Below are 21,209 nucleotides of genomic sequence, written 5' to 3' on the forward strand. Positions count from 1 at the left end.
CTCCAGAATCATGTTCTTAATAACTACTAGTTACAAACCCCTCCTAATAGATAACCAGGCAATATGCAATTTTTGGTGTTTAGATAACATTTTAATTAGTTAAAATAGTGGCCAAGAATTTCCGTATTGTAACATTCTGTTTTAAAAACTAAGCTCAAGGGTGACCCCAGTTTCCCTCAGTCTTCTTGGCTTCTCTGAATGTCCAGGCTAAAGTATGCCTCCAATTGTGAGCGCCTGTGTTTTCCCAGTCATAAATAGGGTCACTCTACATACACATTATTTACAGTGTAAACCTCTTGGGAACAGTGACCATGTTTATTCATCTTGGAGGGAATGAATTATAGCACCTTTGTGCTTCCTCTGCCTCTGTAGAAAGATGCCTACCTTAATTTAAATATTTCTAGTTGAGACAGTTTTTGAACTCACTAGCCAAATCTTGTCTCCATATGTGACTTTCAAAATCTGAATCAACATTTCTTAATGTCCTCTCCGGCCAGCTGTAAATGAAAGTTATCCCTTTCTCCTTTGCTCATTCCACAAACATTTATCAAGCACCAAGATTTGGGAATAAAAAATGGAATGACCTCCATGAGTTCAGTTGCAGATCAACATCTCAAGGGATTTTAGTCATTGACTAAAACTTAAAACTAACTTTGCTCTCGAAAGGAATTTCTAGTATTTTCAAAGAACCAGTGATCACAATCAGTTCTTGTAAGTCACTATATAAAATCAGATAACAGCAACCTCATTCTGAGAAAGAAGAATGGATTTTTGTTAATTCCAATGCCAAGAATTAGCATATTATCATTTATTACAAAGGAGGTGCATATATGTCATCTCTGCTTAACAATGAGATTCTAAGAATAATATCAATCATAGAAATTAGATTCTCAAAAATCTTTTTTTTCCCCCCACTGCATACTGAAGGCTCCTTTATTACTTACATGCACACACAAAACAAACACTTGGAAATTATTATAGCAATTTCAGGAAATGCCAAAAAAGGACAAAATCTATTTTTCTTAGGAAGACCTGTCCTTCTTACGGCTTAGGAGGAAAATAAAGTCATTAATTGTAAAATTCAATAAAGAAACATTCACTTTAGATACTGGCCTTTACTGATGTTTCAGGAAGATAATGAGGATTTCTTAGCTTGGTAGTAATATAGAAGCGGAAATCCGGTGCATATTCAATGGTAGAGTCCCCAAGTCGGATACATGTACTCCCACCCTGCTTAAAGGTCTGCTTTAGTAGAAGAGGTTCCAGAATAGGATCTAGTTCTTCTCCGACATTTTCTAGCAGCACTGGAGTAAAATGAGAAAAAGAGACCATGTTATTTTAAATACTGACTGTAAACATTCAACGCTCCAAATTCTCTCAGCTTCTAGATTGCTGTTAGGCCTCATTACCTATAAACTTATTTTTGTCCTCTAAGGAAGCAATATCATACAAATCATAGGATGCCTGTGGGATGAGCCTAACTGGTGGGTCTGGTCACTTTGCCTCCCTCCATCCTTCTTGGCCTACGCGGGGCTCCGCACTAGGTGCTCAAGTGTCATGGCGGTGAGGTCTATCTGTCTGAGGCACCAGAGAATAAGCATTTTGAGTTGTAGTTTTCAAATGGTTATTATATTCTTAAGTATGAAAGTGACTCCTGCTTATTGTGGAACATGTGAAAAATGTAGGGAAGAATAAAAGTGTTAAAATGAGGAGGCCATTAGACGGAGCTGGCTCTCACGCTACTGTGACCTAAATAAGGAAACCAAAATCTAAGCTTACAAATGTCTCAAGGTTACAAAATCAAATCAAAATCAGAATCCCAAGGATAACCAACTGCAAACAGCCACTTAGGTTTTAAGCCATGGTCAACTGAATAATTTCCTTTCTGTGCTCCCGGCTTGCTCCCTCTCCCCAGCTCTGGTCACTGGGGTACCCTAACCACTTCCTGTTTGGCGCTGCCCTAATTCCAACTAATTTTTGCTCAAAAAGACTCTTAAAATTTTTAGTTTGGCTCAGCTTATCTTTTGAATGTTTTAGATAATTGACTCTTTTAAATGTTTTAGATAATTGACTCATATTCATATATAGTTTGGTAGAAAAATGACACCAAAGTATGATAATTGCTGAATAAATTTTTCTCTTCGGTATTTTTATTTATCTTTTCTATGCACAATTGAGACTAAACAATGTATCTAATTTTGCATCCCAATCACTTTGCTTGACATTATACCATAAACATTCCAATTAAAACCAACATACTTTTAATCACGGCATAATAGTTTCATATTAATTTTATCTCATTTTTTAAGTCAATTCTCTATGGTTAGATATTTGGATTGCTTTCTGTTCTTATTATAAATAAATCTGTATACAAAAACTTTGTGCCTACAAATACTTTCTTATGATAGCATTCTAGAAGGGGAATCCCTGGAAGAAAGATCAGTGACATTGTTAAGGCTCAGGATACATTTGCCAAATTAGTCTTCTTACATTTTGGTGTTTGGGGTGCTACTGAGGCCAACCTTGAGTAGCGGTGTTTTCACAAGTCCTTTGGGGGTCTGGGTATGCAAGCTTGAAGGGAAAGAGGAATCATAGAGCACTGGGATGACAGGTATTTGAACCTTTATTGCAGACATATACTGCTCCTTCCCAGAGGTTGCTCTTGGCTAAACGGATCCCTAAAATTGTCTTGTCAATCTCCTTCAGCAGCGAGATCTTAATTAACCAAAGCAGGCATGCCAGATAATTTTAAAATTCATTTTCATTTTCTGCTTGAATAAAATGATTATTTTTCGTAGTTAAATAATATGAGTGCATTATAATGGATTAAATACATTAATCTATTATTTAGATTGCTTCCATTTTTCTATTGTTAATAATGCTACAGCGAACATCTTTTTGAATAAACCCTTGTGTTCATCTCTGATTACTTAATCAAGCTGGAGTCCTAGAAGCGCAATTAATTTAAAGGCTATTTATATTGCCAAATTACTTTCCTGAATGGCTGCAGAAATGTCAGAGTTGCAATGAGCACTCCTTTTTTTTTTCTTTTCAAACTTTTTTTTTTTTTTAAGTTTTTTTATTTATTTATGATAGTCACAGAGAGAGAGAGAGAAAGGGAGGCAGAGACACAGGCAGAGGGAGAAGCAGGCTCCATGCACCGGGACCCCGATGTGGGATTCGATCCCAGGTCTCCAGGATCGCGCTCTGGGCCAAAGGCAGGCGCTAAACCGCTGCGCCACCCAGGGATCCCTCAAACTTTTTATATAATAATGTACTTAGAAATGCTAGGCACCGTGTTGACATTTTATTTTCTCATCCTCAAATGCTTTAAAAAGCATGGAATATTGTTACCCCAGTTTTACATATGGGCAAACTAGGGCAAGGCAACGGAGCTAAAATTTTCAGTTAAATCATCTAGTAAATGGCAAAGCAGATACTTGAACTAAGCAGTATGATTCCTTACACAGTTCCTTTAACCACTGTGTCAGACTGCTGATGTTAAATACTCCATTCATGACTTTTACAATTTGATAGGTAAAAAATAGTTAAAAATCGTATCCAAGGCTTGATGTTTTAGATGTTCTTTGTCTAATTACATTTTTTCCCTCTTAACATTATATATCAGTATACTTGCCCATTTTCTTATTGTGTATGTTATTTACAATTCAGTACAGCTCCAAGTGATTAAAAACCCACAACAAAAGTGACACAAAAAAAGGCTTATTGTGTCTGTATTAGCTCAGGCTTTCAGGTAAAGGGAGCCTGAGCTAATCAGCCCCGGGTTGAAGGACAGTGTGTCCGAGCTGTCAGAGATCCAAGCTGGGACATCTTGCTCCTTTGCTATTCTTATTATGTGGCTTTGATCTTTTTGGCCGAAATGGCCTTTCAAATGACATCCATATTCCCACCATCAGAAAGAAAGAAAAAACAGAAAAGGAGAAAACATCCTTTAAAAATATTTCCTGAGAATCACAAATGGCACTTCTACTTACATCTTGATGGCCAGACCATAGTCACATGTTCATATACAACCACAGTAGAAGTTAGGAAGTTTCTTTCTTAACTATGAATGCAATGTTGCCCACACAGAGGGGTACCAATTATCGGGTATCAAATATTGGGGAAATATCATTTGTTGTCATAAAATGCTAGTTTTTAAAACTTTATTTGTAGCTTTTAACATTGTCGTAGCAAAGAGCTCCCCCTTGCCCATTTCCTACTTGATTTCAAATGTGTTTACACTTCTTTTCTTTTTTTACATTTTATCTTTTTTTTAAATAATAAATTTATTTTTATTGGTGTTCAATTTGCCAACTACATTTTATCTTGTAGAGATTTTCAAACCTTGGTCAGGGGCGCCTGGGTGGCTTAGTCGGTTGAGCACCCGACTGGCTCAGGTCACCCTCTCAGGGTTGTGAAACTGAGCTCTGCATCAGGCTCTGCGCTCAGCACCGAGTAGGCCTGGGGTTTGGGATTCTTTCTCTCCTCCTCCCCTTTCCCCCAATCTGCTCATGCTCTCTCTAAAAGAAATAAAAATCTTTAAAAAAACAAAGTTTCAAGCTCTGTTCAAAAGTAAAAAGAACAGCATTAGCTCATTGTTGATATGCAAAAATAAAATGCCTGAGACTACCTGATACATTTGTTCTAATTCTTCACGCAGTATTAGCTCTAATAGCAACTGGGATTTGCTAAACTCATCCTAGGGATAAATACACTGTAGTTTCATAATACTTACATGTATTTATTTGGTCAAGTAAATAGTCAAAACTTGATAGGTAACATAGATTTAAAATGTGACAACCCCAATTTACTCAAATCATAAATATTTAGTTTTGACAAATGGGACATGCACATGGGGCTTTACTGAAAAATCCTTGTCATGTTTCTAATCTCTCCATTGTGGCAGATAATAGTCAGCCATGCGAAATGTGTATTCACTTCGCTGCCACTTTGGTAGGACAATCGAAAGAAGAATAAATAGATAATTGGACTAATGTTGTGTTAAAATACTCCTGGCATATCAAGTGGCTCTTTTAATTGCAGAAGTGGAGTTGTAACAGGAACTACAGAGTGGCACAGCACAGACAAAAATGAAAACAGCTACATTAGAGGATGCATCGCAAATGAATCTTGGGACAAAGAAAACAACCTAACCGGCAAGAACAATCATCTCTTGAGTTCCCGATTAATTATCAATAAGTAATGAAAGACATAACAAAGTCATTATTTATTGAAGATGAATCTGGCACAACTATCTTTTTAAAGAAGAAAAAAACCCTTCATTCTTTTGGGTTAATTGTGCCTTCTCCAGGCATTTCTGTAAAGTATAATTATTATTTGCATACATACCAGGGGTACCAAACTGGATGCAGTTTTCCAGAGTCCTGACATAGTCAGGATCATTTAATTTAACCACTTGAAGACTATTGGCTTTTTCCATGTTCTTGACCCATTTATTAGCCTGACCTTGAGGATCTATCATCAGGGGCCATCTTCTTGCATTCCTGAAAGGGGGAAGAAAGACAGTGCTAGCCAAGTCATGACTTGTCTCTAGGCTACTTAGTCACACACACATCACTTTCTTACAGTTTATACTTTACAGTAATATTTTACTTTTTAACTTATCTTTAGAAACTATGCTCTTATAGCAGAGACATTTAGATTGAACAGGCTATTAAACGACACTGTAAAAAAATCACTTGGCAAACACAAGATTTTCTTTTACTCCTTTTGGAAAATTACAATTCTGTAAAGGTTAAATTACATTTTTGAAAAAGAAATATTTGCTGCTTTTGCTAGTTAGTGCAATTAACCATTAAGAATACTGCAAATTAGGCAACTCTCATTCTTCACTAGGCCCTGACCTTCATTAATTACTCCTGTGACTACGAAAGAGTTCCCTCCGTTTCCTGGCTTCAATTTGCTATCACTTGTACAAGAGGAAAAGAGAAAGGATTGAGACGTTATCTCTCTCCTTGAAATCTAGGCCATTAAAGATATAATGGTTTTTAAAAAATAAGGCAAAAAGCCTAATTTTAATCATCTAAACCTCTTGGGCCCCAAAACATTAATGTAACTATCAACTCAGTATTTGTTTCAAGTGCTTGTACATCTCATGTCATATTTGTAGTTCATTACATATTTGTGAGCTTCTTACGAACAGAAACATATTCTCTGAAAGTCAGTTTTTGCACTCGGGGAGAGCTCCTACTTCCTGTTGTATTCTCAGCTCCCTGTTTTATGATAAGAACAAGAGGAGTAAACCACGAGGTAGTTTATTTTCCAGGGTGCCGTGGGGTCACAAAAAGCCAATATTTCCCATTGCCAAATGACATCTAACCAGGTAGCTTTCTGGATTGTGTGAAATGGACTCAGCCTTGAGATTACTGTTCTTTTTCTTGGAAGCTTCAGTAAACACAAGCCATAATTTTGGCCACTTTCCTAAAGATGCGGCCATGCTCTTCAAAAATGAGCACAGCAAATGGACACAGATCATTAGAAGAACAGGAGGAGAAAAATAAAATATGACTGGGGCAAAAACAAAACAAAAAGCATGAGACTGAAGCAGGGTGGTTTATTCAATTTCATCTCCTTAGAATATGAATTTAGAATTTTATAGGATAATTTGTCCCAAATGGAATTAATCACCTTTTTAACACTTAAGTTAGAGCCTGGAATAAAAAAAAATAAAACATGTAGCTTATATTAGAAAGAAGATAGTCTAGTTCTCCAGTATCAGTGTTATATAATGAAATAGCTTGAAATTGAATGACTCCATCTTCCTTCTGTTGCTTCTACAATTTCTAACCACAATACCCATGTTCATACTGTTCCTTTGTCTAAAATGCACCTCTTCCTCATTCTTTCATGTTCAAGTCCTACTTGTGTTTCAAGGTCAGCTCAGATGGTGTGCGATACACGGAGTACCACAGACCATCCTAACAGAAATGTATTTTCTAATCTCCGATTATAAGGACATCAGTTCTATTGAATTAGGGCTCCACTATTCTGACCTCACTATCATTAATTATCTCCAAAAAGGCCCAGTCTCCAAATAGTCACATTGGGGGTTATATAGTCAACGTACAAATGGGAGGTTGTGGATCATTCAGTGCATATCATAATATTAATTATATTTAAGAAGAAATGAGGCAAAAAGAGTAGTGTAGTATCTTAGATGTAATCAGCTAATAAAAAGAGAAACATTTCCATAAGAAACTAAAGGGAGTGAGAAGGAAAATTAGAAAGAAATACAACTTATAAATATGTAAGTTTCATTCTGTCACATTTTCGAAATATTTTTAAGTTGGGAGGATTCTGTGTGTTATGCTTTCCTAAGAAACTGAATGACTCACTCTGCCTTCTGTTGCTTCCACAATTTTTAATCACAATGTTTAATCACCCATATTTACACTCTTCCTTTGTCCAAAATGCACTTCTTCATTCTTTCGTGTTCAAGTCCTAGTTGTGTTTCAGGGTCAGCTCAAATGTTACACAATATACAAAACCCATCCTAGTCTCTTTTTCTGTCAACTTCTTCAGCAGTTCATCTGGATTACATGTGTGGTGCTCTGATACAATGATCATATTCTATTATGGTAATTTTTAAATTTGTTAATGGCATCACTCATTTAAATTAGATACTCTTTGAGGGAAATGTCCACAGTGATTTTTCTTTATCCTTTTTCTCTAAAGCAAATAAAATTTGATAATCTACCGGAAGGTAAACAACAAAGAGCATCTAGCAAACCTCATACAGGTTAACAGATTCTAAAAAACAGGTATTTTTTAAAGAGAGTTTTATTTATTTATTCATGAGGGCCACACAGAGAGAGACAGAGACACAGGCAAAGGAAGAAGCAGGCTCCCTGTAGAGAGCCTGATGTGGGACTTGATCCCAGGACCTCAGGATCATGATCTGAGCCAAAGGCAGATGCTCAACCCCTGAGCCACCCAGATGTTCCCAAAGAGGTATTTTCAAAGCAATCATCCTTGTCTAGAGGATACCAGTCCAAAGAATACCATCTCAAGTTTGGAACAAAGGATTCTGGTGCTGATCAAGCTGGGCTAAGTCTGTCATAGCCTTTCTCTTCCACTGTTACAATGAAAGGTTCTGGGCAAAATACAAAATTTTACTCAAAGATTCTAAAAAGTAAATAATAAAAAGTGAATGGGAAGAAAGTTAGAACTTGAGGAATGACCAATAAGGGGGGTAGTGAGTTTCTTGTCGTTTTGTTTTCCTTTCCATTTTCTGGCTTTGGTCAAAGAATGGGCCTAATGGGACACCTGGGCAGTAGGCACAGGGAGCAAAAACTCAAACTAGAAGACAGTAAACAATCATGTGTGAGCCAGAGAGTGGGGCGGGGGAGAGGCAGGGGAATCTTTTTTCTTCTGCCCCCGTCCTCAGGTCAAAGCCACCCACAGAACTGTAATCCTATGCAGAAGCAGCGGTAGTACAGGCATTACTACACTGAGAGGAAACCAATCTCTTTAATAACAGGGCTGAGCAAAGGCTCATGTGCTGTGCATGGTGTACAAGGTGTCTTCATCTGCTCAGGCTATTCTAACAAATGACTGTAGACTGAGTAGCTTAAATATCAGACATTTTTCATAGTTCTGGAGGCTGGGAAGCCAGAATCAAGGTTCCAGCAGATCCAGTGATTGGTGAGGGCCTCCTTCTGGTTTCTGGATGGCAGTCGTCTCATCGCCTTCTCACGTGGCAAAGAGAAATTGATCTCTCTGTGTCTCTTAAGGATACTAGCCCCATTCAAGACTCCACCCTCATGTCCCTGTAACCTCCTCCCAAGGTTGTACCTCCAAATGACACCACATTGGTGACTTAGGCTCAATATATCAATTTGGCAGGAAAAAAAAAAGTCCAAAGCAGGGGGAACTGTAGTATTTTTCTTTTTTCCTCTTACCACTTTGCCCCAAGTATGGACATGTGTTATACAAAAGTGTAGGAAGCGGAAACTCAGAGAACACAATCATTTTGGACAGAAAAATCCAGAAAAGGGGGTCGCTGGGATATGGAAAGTAAGGGAGAAATTCTGGAGGAGACAGACCAAAGAAAGAATTCCTTAATTCAGATGCAACTTCTGAGCTCACTATCAAGCTGTGCATGTGTAAAACACATCCAAAGAAGCATACCAAAAGCTTTGAGCTACAACATAAACCCAAAGTCCCAGACTAACCTCTGAGTAATGCATTCTTAGAAGTATATCTAGGCAGCATAGCAAAGGCTTTCAATTATGACCTGACACTGGAAACATCATCCACAGAAGGAAACCAACTAACCAAGTTGTTTGACTACTATAAAACAAAAATCAGTCTTATCCAGAAGATTTTAATAGGAACCAGAATTTCATTTTCAAAAGGTACAGGGTGCAATCCAAAATTACTTGACATACAAAGAGCCAGAATATGACTAATTCTCAAAGAAAAAGCAAGAGCTGGAACTACCAGAAAAAAAAAAAAATTAAAGAAGTTACTATAAGCATTCTCCAAAATGTAAAGGCAAACATTAAAAAAAAAAAAAAATTGGGTGGGGCGCCTGGGTGGCTCAGGTGGTTAACCGTTGGACTACTGATTTCTGCCCAGGCCGTGATCTCATGGGCCATGAGACTGAGCCCTGTGGCAGGCTCTGTGCTGAATGGGGAGTATCCTTGCGATTCTCTCTCTCTGCCTCTGCCTTTCCCCTGGCTTAAGCTCTCACTCTAAATATATAAAATATTTATAAATAAATAAATGAATGGAAAGGGAGAGAAACAGAATAAAAAGAACCAAAAGGAAATTTTAGAACCAAAAAATATCTGAAATAAGAATTCCAATGTAATGATTCAATAGCAGAAAGGAGATGATACAGGAAGGTCAGTAATCTAAAAGACAGATGCAGGGATGCCTGAGTGGGTCAGTGGTTGAGTGCCTGCCTTCGGGCCAGGGTGTCATCCTGGGTTTCTGGGCTCAAGTCCCACATCAGGCTCCTTGCATGGAGCCTGCTTCTCCCTCTGCCTGCGTCTCTGCCTCTCTCTGTTTCTCATGAATAAATAAATAAAATCTTTAAAATAAAAGATAGATGCATACAAATAATCCAATTTGAACACTTAACAAGAGAGAGAAAAAAGATAAAACAGAGCCTCCAAGACCTGTGAGAAAAATATAAAGAGGTTTAATATTCATGTGATAGGGGTCCCAAGAGAGGAGGAGATTAATACAGAAAACATATTTGAAAAAATAATGGCTGAAACTTTCTCAAACTCAGTGAAACCCATACATTTACAGTTTCACAAAGCTGAGCAATCCTCAAAAAAGGAGAAACTAAGAAACAAAACACACAAAAATGCACACATCCAGATACACTATAATCAAACTGCTAAACACCAAAGATTTGAAAGAATATTTTTGAAAACAACCAGAGAAAAGTGATATATTATAGATGTATAGATGACATTTATTCAGATGACTTTAGATTTTGACTCACAAATCATAGAGCCCAAACACAGAACATTCTTAGTAGAATGAAAAGAACTGTCAACACAGAATTCTATATCCACTAAATATATCCCTCAAGAATAAAGGCAAAATAAAGACATTCTCAGATCAAGGAAACAAAAATTCTTTGCCAGCAGATTTTCTATAAAAAAAACCTAAAGTTCTTTACTCAGAAGGGAAATGATACCATAGTAAATTTTATAAAGAAAAAAAGAGCAATGAAAAGGTAAATAGACTATTTTTCTTCTCTTGAGTTCTTTAAAATATGTATAAATGTTGAGACAAAAACATTAAGTTGGGAGAGCTTCAAAGTATACAGATGACTACTATAATAACATAACCAGAGGAGGGTAAAGGAGACCTACATGGTTGTCTACATTTTACATTTTAATTTGAAGTGGTAAAATATTATCTCTAAGTAAAGAATTTATACTAAAAAATAATGCAAAGCATTATAATGAAAATAGAATACTAAAACTTGTGGATTATTCAAATAATCCAATAGAATGAGAAGCAGAACAATGAAAATCAGATGTAAGAACAAAAAAGAAAAATAATAAAATGGTAAATCTAAATTCAGTTATACCAAGGACATTAAGTGTAAAGTTGTCTAAACATAGTAATTAATGGAGAGACATTACCAATTTGGAAAAAAATATAAGCTCTGACTGTATGCTGTCTACAAGATACTCATTTTAAATATATATATATATATATTAAATAAAATCATGGTAAAAGATACACCATGCAAACACTGATCAAAAGAAAGCTGAATTGTGTATAGACTTCAGAACAAGAAAAATTATCAAGGATCGAGACATTACATAGTAATAAAAGGGTCAATTTATCATGAAGACATGATAATCCTACATACTTATGCAAAGAGCTCCAAACACATTAGGCCAAAACTAATAGAACTGAAGGGACAATAAGTAGACAGCAAATTAGCAAGGGCATGGAAGATGTGAAAATACTATTACACAACTCAACCTAATTGACATCTAAAGAGCCCTCTACCCAATAACAAAATATATATTTTTTTTCAAGTACACATGGAGCATTCACAAAGACAGAGCATATTTATACTATACAACAAACTTTAACAAATTTAAAGGAATCGTACAACATATATTGGAATTAAATTACAAATTATAAAACAATAGCAAAAGACACCTTAAAAATTAGCAAATATTTGAAATTAATGTATTTTTAAATGACCTATAAATTAAAGAGGAAGTCTCAAGAGAAATTGGAACATATTTTAAAGGAAAAGAAAATACAATACAACATATCAAAATTCGTGCTATGCAGCTAAAGCAGTGCTTAGTGGGAAATGTATAGCAGTGAACGCATGGATTAGAAAAGAAAAACCTGAAATCAATAATTTAAGCTTTCACCTCAGGAAACCACAGAAAGAAGAGTAGTTTTGACCTAAAAGAAGCAAAAGAAAAGAATAAATATTAAAGCAGAAGCCAATAAAATGGAAAACCAGAAAGACAGAGAAAAGCAATGAAATGAAAGCCTTATTCTTAGATAGGATCTGGAAAAATTATCAAAGACTAGCTAGACTGATCTGATCAAGCAAAGCAAAGAAAATGCTAATTACCAATACCAGGAATGATAGAGAAGTTTATCATTATAGATTCCTGCAGAGATTAAAAGGATGGCAAGGGGATACTACAAATAACTCCCTCCCCATAAATTTGACAACTTCGTTGAAATGGACTCATTCGCTCAAATAAAAAATCAATCAGTACAGTTCACCATATTAACAAACTAGAAATAAAAAATATATCTCAATATACACAGAACAAGCACTTGACAAAATTTAACATTTTTTTTTAAGATTGATTGATTGATTTGAAAGAGAGAGTGAGAGAAGGCATGAGCAAGGAGGAGAGGGGGAAGGGAACCTGATGTGGGGCTTGATCCCAGGACCCTGGGATCATGACCCAAACTGAAGGCAGATGATTAACTGAGCCAGCCAGGTGCCCCCAAATTTAACGTGTATTAATGATAAAAACCCTCAGTAAACTGGAAACAGAGAGAGTTTCCTTTACTTGATGAAAAGGATGTACAAAAAATCCTGTAGTTTATACAATACATCAAAGTGAAAGGCTAATTCCATTCCCTTAAGATTGGGAAAAGGCAACAACGTGAAACTTCATCTATTCAACACTCTCTTAGATGGTGTAAATTATACTTGTTTAACAAGTATTCTTACATGTGCTATATAGAAAGTTCTTGACGGTGCAATAAGAAATAAAAGGCATAATATTAGAAAATAAGAAATGAAATTGCTTCTATTTGCAGAAAGTGTGTCTCTGTACAATATCCTAATGAATCTATAGAAAAGATCCTAAAACTAATAAATGAATTTATCAAGGTCACAAGGTACATGGTCAATATCCAAAAAGCATTTGCTTTTCTAGTACTAGCAATGAACAGCAGAATAAACTCTGTTAAAGTATCATTTACAATAGCACACAGAAATAAAAAGTACTGGATATAAATCTAACAATGAAACACTGATGAAAGAAATCAAAGGAGATCTAAAAAAAACCAGAGATATAATAAAAAAAAAAATCTCTGCACAGCAAAGGAAACAATCAACAAAACAAAAAAGCAGCCTACAGAATGGGAGAAGATATTTGCACATGACGTGTCTGATAAAGGGTTAGGGTCCACACTATAAGGAACTTATTAAACTCAACACCCAGAAAACCCAAAAAATCCAGTGAAGAAATGGGCAGAAGACATGAATAGACATTTTTCAAGGAAGACATCCAGATGGCTAACAGACACATGAAAAGATGCTCAACATCACTCATCAAATCAAAATCACAATGAGATACCATGTGTCAGAATGGCTAAAATTATCACAGGAAACAACAGATGTTGGAAAGGATGCAGAGAAGGAAGAACCCTCTTACACTGTTGGTGGGAATGCAAGCTGGTGCAGCCACTCTGAACAGTATGGAGGTTCTTCAAAAAATTAAAAATAGAGCTACCCTAGGATCCAGCAATTGCACTACTAGGTGTACAAAATACAGATTCAAAGGGATACATGCACCCTGATGTTTGTAGCAGCAGTTAGAGCAATTATTATCAATAATAGCCAAATTAGGGCAGCTGGGGTGGCTCAGCAGTTTAGCACCGCCTTCAGCCCAGGGCATGATCCTGGAGACCCGGGATCGAGTCCCGCGTCAGGCTCCCTGCATGGAGCCTGCTTCTCCCTCTGCCTGTGTCTCTGCCTCTCTCTCTCTCTCTCACTCTTTCTCTCTCTCTGTGTGTCTCTCATGAATAAATAAATAAAACCTTTAAAAATAATAATAGCCAAATTATGGAAAGAGCCTAAATGTTCATTGACTGATGAATGGGTAAAGAAGACGTGGTATATAAAAAAAAAAATAACAGTATACACACACACACACACACACACACACCCACACACAATGGAATACTACTCAGCCATCTGAAAGAATGAAATCTTGCCATTTGCAATGTTGTGGGTGGGGCTAGAGTGTATTATACTAAGTGAAATAAATCAGAGAAAGACAATATCATCTGTGTAATTTAAGAAACAAAATAGATGAACATATGGAAAGGGAGAAAAAAAAGAGAGGAAACAAACCATGAGACTTAATGATAGAACAAACTGAGGGTTGCTAGAGGGAAGATGGGCAAGAGAATGGGCTAAATAGGTTACGAGTAGTGAGGACACTTAGTGATGAGCCCTGGATATTATATGTATGTGAGGAATCACTAAACTCTTCTCCTGAAACCAGAATTACACAATATGTTAACTAGAATTTAAACAAAACTTGAAATAAAATGAAAAAATTTTAAAACAGGGATATATTGTGTTTATAGAAGACTTACTGTCAATTTTTCTCAAATTGACATATAGATTCAATACAGTTCCAATCAAAATCCCAGCAAGGATCTTTTGTAGATATTTAAAAACTGATTCCAAAATTTATAATGAGAGGCACAAAACTGAGATAATAATTTTGAATAGGGTGGAAGACATATAATCTAACTTCAAGACCTAATAGAAAGCTATACTAATCAAGGCAATGTGGTTTTTGCATCAAGACAGACAAATAGATCGACAGAATAGACAATCCAGAAATAGAACTACATATTTGCTGACAACGGACTTTCAATAAAGATGTAAAATCAATTCAATGGAAAAAAGGTAATGTTTCCATACACATTGTGCTGGAACAATTATATATATACTTATTATATATGTACATATACACACACACACAATACTATCTGTGTATTTGCACACACAGAGATGTTGTTCCATATCCAGTTAACAATTATATGAAACTTATTTTCTCAAAACAACACTCTCATATACAGAGCCTGATGCAGGGCTGGATCTCACAACTCATGAGACATGATCTCAGCTGAAAACAAGAGTTGGACACTCAACTAAGTCCCTTAAACTAAGTCCTAATTTTGCGTTTAAAGATAAGGGCTTCTATAAAACATCAAAGGAGACGTTCCTTCAAGGTAGGTAGAGAAGAATGTACTGGTTTTAATAACAATTATCGTGGAGAAGTATATGCAATGCACATTGGTTTACACAGCTTCACTCTTTGAATATAAATCCTGAATCTGAAATGAACAAACACCCTATTTACTGTTTGCTTCCTCTCCATTATTTTGCCTTATTTTCTGACAACACTTTTCTCCACATAATCCTCTTATTTCCTCCACCAAACACTCATGAATCTAGAAATGCTTTAAAATCTGTGGTTCCCAGAGCACCTGGGTGACTCAGTGGTTGAGCATCTGCCTTTGGCTCAGGTCATGATCCCGAGGTCCTGGAATTGGGTCCCGCATCGGGCTCCCCGCAGAGAGCCTGCTTCTCCCTCTGCCTGTGTCTCTGCTTCTCTCTGTGTGTCTCATGAATGAATAAATATAATCTTAAAAAAAATCAATGGTTCCCAAATGAAAACTGAATTTTTATAGACTCAGGATTCCAAGTTTTAATATTGTTTGTTCTTTTGTGATTCTCTAGAGAGGATTACTATTTGGTGCTCTTTTGGGCTTTAGAAAAATCCAGACTTCCAAAGGTAATAATACATGTTCACAGTAGTCTGCATGGAGGGACACAGAATTTAAATATATGACAGTGGTGCAACTCAAAGAGGTTTGCTATTTTCCTCTTTACACACATACATAAAAATAGATAAAAAAAAAAAAACAGACAATGAAAGACTGGTGCTCCTCTCAGTTATTACTGCTACTGAAATAAACCTAATTTATCTGACTCCTCTAGAAACAAAAACTAAAAGATATTTTTAAAACGCAGAGTTATATCAGATATAGGTCTGATTTATTTACCAAGTTATTAAACAGTTTTACTATTTCCCTGTGAAATGTTCAGATACAATCCAATTACACTCAATGTTATCGCTAGTCCTTGAAATGCTGATTAGCCAAGGACCTTCAGGTGTCAATAGCTCCAAAAGTTAATTATATTCCAACTTATCTAAATTTTATAGATTCTTCCCCGTTTCCCGAAATAATCAACTCTTCAGTCAGCTGAGATAGTACGTAAAAAGCACTTAGCACAGGATTAGGTCTTTAGTAAGTGCTCAGTATTAGGTACTATCATTATCAAGCAAGTATCTCTGGGGAATGGAAAAACACATGAGGCAAGTAAATAAGATACTTATCTGATGCTTCAAAATGATCACCTTAAACCTATTTACTGAAACCTCTCAGTATAGGATTACCAAAATAACATCGACAAAATAAGCCAAGAATGAAAAATGTTAATATTTCTTTCTTAATAAAGCTGCTACCGTAACATTTTGCTAATATTTCAACACTGTAACAAATGAATAGCAAAAATGTAAGGGTTCTGTGTCATTAACACCATTTTTTTTTTACCTCTTTGTCTCCTGAAATATGAGTTTGTTATCTTGAAAAATAACCATGAAAGATTTGGAATCTTAGAAGCAGAAATACTCATCAATGCGCTTTTATTACTAAAATACGACTGGGCCCAAATGAAAGAGCACATTTATTTGCTGAAAAATAAGAAGGAATTTGGCCTCCAATGAATATAATGGTTATAGATATCCTGCCAGGGAGAACACAGGTATACAAGCTGCAAAATGAAACAATAAAGACACGACTACCCTTATACGGGACGTGATCAATTATAGTCACAAGTGCTTGGAAAGAGCAAAGTATTTTTTCTACAAGGGGAAAAGATAGCAATAGCAAAAAACAGCAAATATCTGACTCTTCTTTAGGCTGAATTGGTACAGATGGGTAAAGTAAAAGCGGACTTCTAAATTTTCAGAAACCTCCCATTTATGTTGATATCTAATTGTATTCTCACATTAAACACCAACACAAAGTCTGAGTGCCACCTACTTGTTAAATAATTAAAAAAACTAGCTGTCATCCTGTGCTTCTAAAAGGGCACTTAAAAATCTGTTTCAGTGGCAAACTAACGCACATATTTATCATTTAACTGAATCCTATCATTTCTCTTCTGGATTAATTTAGATTATGAGAGCGCAGTACCCAGTACTTAATTTTCGTTCACCAAGGAAAAGCTTTGTAGTCTTTTCTCCAAATCAACAAAATAATTACATTTAAATTTAGTTCCTGAAAAAGCTCATCAAAGTATGATTTACTTGGTTAAAACTATGAGAACCATCTTTTCATATTTTCTTTTTCGCCTTTATTACTAGAAAGTTTTGTACTTAATTCAGGACCCAAATGTAAGGATGAGCTTGTCTGAAGTACCTAGAGAAGTAACTACTTCTTTAACCGCCCCTAGGTGGTCTCATAAGATTTTTACTTTATATTCACACACCTCAAATCCCTGTAGAACAAGTCAGCAAATAAATGCTAAAGAAGTTCATAGAGGGATGCCTGGGTGGCTCAGTGGTTGAGCACCTGCCTTCAGCCCAGGGAGTGACCCCGGAGTCCCAGGATCGCGTCCCACGTCAGGCTCCCTGCATGGGCCCTGCTTCTCCCTCTGCCTGTGTCTCTACCTCTCTCTCTCTCTCATGAATAAATAAATAAAATCTTAAAAGAAAGAAGTCCAGAGAGAGAGAGACAGAGACAGAGAGACAGAGAGAGAGAGAGCATTTGTTGATTGGTAAAGAAACGTGTTCATCCGAATTTTTTTTGTGGAATGATTTTCATAAATACCCCATACAAAAAATTTATTGAAGACCCAGTCTTCACACGTAGTGGTTAATTCTATTTTAAAAATTCGCATGAGTCTGCCATTTTTACTTTAAGTACTAGGACGTCAATTATTTTTTCAGTAGTAAACTAGCAACTAATTAAAATAGTCATGTCATACAGAACTGAACATTTCTACTGATGGTTTCCCCCTGCTATTACCTCCAAGAAGACGGGCCCAGTGATAGAGGCCCATGGTAATGTGAACTAGGGAATGACACAAATGATGACTGTCCTCAAACTGGGGCAGACTGAGGTCCTTGGTTTCCAGGAGGTAAGACTTGTAGGAAAGGTGAGGCTGGATGAGCTGCTTTATTCTCCCAGCTGAATTTCCATGGGATTTGTCTACTAACCAGGAGATTCCAGGAATAGCAGCTACTGTCTTGAAAGTCCCCATGAGTCCCAGACCCAGAAATGTATCCATATCATTTAAATTGGTCCCAAGCATAGCAGTGACTAAGAATTTTGTACACCAGAACCCATCACCACCACCAACTCACCCCCCGCTGCATCTTTCATCAATTTGCAATAACAAAACCCTGTAATTTTATGGGAAAAGGTCTTTCAGACTTCACTTGCTCATGTTAGGATTTTGCTCCATTTGCCAAAGGCTGATGATTAAAAATTAAGCAAAAATCATTAGGGTTTTTGGTTGTTCTTACAGTCTCCAATATGCAATAGTTCTAATATTAGTAGGAAAAGGAAGAGATTATTCATATTTAATTTAGCTAATTAATGACTTAAGTAAAAATTTCACAATACTATAAAAGTTTTCTAGCTATAATTGTTTAAAAAAAAGATGCACAGATAAATAAATCTACTGATTAATAGAGATCATTTGTGAGAAAAGTATTTTCCTTACATGATGATGATCCCATTATCAATGGAAAACGAGTCCGAAGGTAACCCAGCAATGTTCCAGGCCCGAATTGTCACTGCTTCTCCCAGGATACCCATAAGAGAATAGTCATCAGAGCAGGGAATATCTTTGCTTTTGCACAAATTTGTCCACTCCTTGATTTGGTTCTTTAAGACACAGAGATAGGAAAACAAATGAATACTTTGTAAACCCCTCGATTACACTTTATTCCTTGAGTCAACCAACAATTGTTGAAACTGCACCTCAAAAGACAATGTATCAGATTTTTTTCATATAGAACTGTAATTTAGAAGGCCCATGATGCATTCAAACAAAAATTAACTATATCCAATATTAATTTTAGATACATCACTTCATAGTGAAGTCAAAGTCAGAATTTCATATCTGAAAAGAACAATTGCCAATCTCTATTCTAAAGCTACACTTGACAAAGTAGTTGGAGACCATCATTATTCCGTATATTTTAAGTTTTTTATGTTTTTTAGTAATCTCTACATCCACTCTATAGGAGCTTGAACTCACAACCCCGAGGTCAGGAGTCGCACACTTCCCTCTGACTGAGCCAGCCAGGCACCCCCATATATTTTCTTTAAATTACAAATTTCCAGTAAGCCTTAATACAGTATGATGGTGGGATCCCTGGGTGGCGCAGTGGTTTAGCGCCTGCCTTTGGCCCAGGGCGCGATCCTGGAGACCCGGGATCAAATCCCACGTCGGGCTCCCAGTGCTTGGAGCCTGCTTCTCCCTCTGCCTGTGTCTCTGCCTCTCTTTCTCTCTGTGTGACTATCATAAATAAATAAAAAAAAAATTAAAAAAAATATAGTATGATGGTATATAAGTAAATCTAATTTGAACTGGTAGGGGACATTTTTTTCTGGCTCTTGTATGCCTGGCAGGGAGAGATCATGGGGGGGCTAGTAGGCACCAACAAGGTTCGGGGCACATATTGGAGGGTGCGATATCCCACCAGGGGCACGGTTTGCTAGGTTGCTCAGGAACCAAAAGGGTAGTTCAAGTCCAGGTTCACATGCAGAAAGTCAGAAGTCAAGGTCCAACTTGGGGTTACACATCAAAGAGTGCAGAAACAGCGAGAGACAAGGCCAGAGGAAAACCAGGTGAGGAAGGGACGCGGAAAAGAGGCACAGACACCCAAGGTGCTGGCACCAGCTGACAGGCAGGTGACGGTGCTGTGGGTGCTGGGGGTGCTGGCTGAGAGGGCACAGGGGGGCACCACCACCTGCCCCGGCTCCTGTCCAGCCGGCTCCACCAACACTCCCCTCTGTTGCACATGAAAGGCCACGACAGGTTAGGGGGAACTGGTGACTTTCGGGACCTTGACTGGTCCGTCACTTTGCAGAATGTCGCACAGTAGCATCTCTGCGATGTTCCCTCGTGATTCAACTCAGGTCATGCACCTTCGGCAAGAATATGATAGACACAACGTCGTGTTCTCACCACATCATATCAGCAGTCGGGTTTCAAACTCTTCATTTATTGAGGACGCTGACTTTTATCCCTTGGTGAAGCTGTCACCTGCAGGCTTGTCCCATACATGTGTGATCTCAGGTGTGACGAAAGCTTCTTTGGATGGTGGGACCCAACACAAGACACTCTGATAGACGAAGAGCTCGACTTCTTGCTACCTGTACTGCCCAACGGGAGAAAGATGCCCCACAGGAGGTCACCCCCAGATAAGAGGGCAACAGCACACGGGGAAACAGGCCAGTACACATGGGGCGGGATGCGGGAGGGTCAGCAAGGCTGCAGGGGGGGCTTCCTTGGGGTGGGGTAGGCCTCTTCCACAGGCCGGCCAAGAAGGCGCTGTCCCCGGTGCTAGGTGTCCGGGGGCCCCTGGAAGCCGACCGCCTGTTAGAACCTCGAGGCCAAGCTGAGAAGGGAAATGATTGGCCTGAGGGCTGAGCTAACTACCCCCCTGAAAGGAATTCAGAGGTTTTACTCAGGATTCAACACCGAATTAAGGCAGCTCTCTCTGGGAGATACTGTGTTATGGCTTCTGCACGGCTCTTTTCCCCTTTGCCTCCCTCATGAATGAGCATTTCGTGGGGAGATATCGTAGCTGTACTATCGAGCTTTGCCAGACACTCATTTTTAAGATGTATGAATTTATGTCATTACAGATTTATCCTCTTCTATGTTTTTTAGTCTCTCTTAAAAAATATAATTGACATATCACATGATAGTAATTTCAGGTGTACAGCATGAGGATTCACTCCTTGTGCATACTGGGAGCTCAGCATAGGGAGTCTAGTTAACATCCGTCATCAGAGTCACAGAAATGTTTTTCTTACGGGAATTTTTAAGACCTTGTGACTTTCAAATGTATGATACAGGATTATCAACTATAGTCACCATGCTGTACATTGCATCCAAGGACTTATTCATTTTATAACTGGAAATGTGCACCCTTTGGAACCCCTTCACCCATTTTGCTCACATCTTTTATTCAATGGGTTATAATATGTTACCATCATTATTGATTGTTGATTTGATCATAGAAGTAACTTCAAACTCAACTTTATGTCCTTTTAACATGTCTCTGATTCTTTGAGCACTTTCTTTCTTACTCTTGCTTTATTTTTTT

The 21,209-nt window shown here is 37.4% G+C and overlaps 1 protein-coding gene and 1 long non-coding RNA gene across 5 annotated transcripts in view; one reads left to right on the forward strand and one right to left on the reverse strand.

Annotated features, from left to right (window-relative positions):
* Positions 1-21,209, reverse strand: part of DNAH7 (dynein axonemal heavy chain 7) — a 241,874-nt gene that overhangs the window by 64,027 nt on the left and 156,638 nt on the right. Inside the window, 3 exon segments of the mRNA XM_025442048.3 lie at positions 1,114-1,304; positions 5,353-5,507; positions 18,590-18,753. Coding sequence (XP_025297833.3) covers positions 1,114-1,304; positions 5,353-5,507; positions 18,590-18,753 — 510 coding nt within the window.
* The window catches only part of LOC112656669 (uncharacterized), a 136,437-nt gene that overhangs the window by 27,233 nt on the left and 87,995 nt on the right, over positions 1-21,209 (forward strand). The window lies entirely within an intron of this gene.

The sequence above is a fragment of the Canis lupus genome, chromosome 37, assembly GCF_003254725.2.
Source record: "Canis lupus dingo isolate Sandy chromosome 37, ASM325472v2, whole genome shotgun sequence".
Classification (NCBI taxonomy): Eukaryota; Metazoa; Chordata; class Mammalia; order Carnivora; family Canidae; genus Canis; species Canis lupus.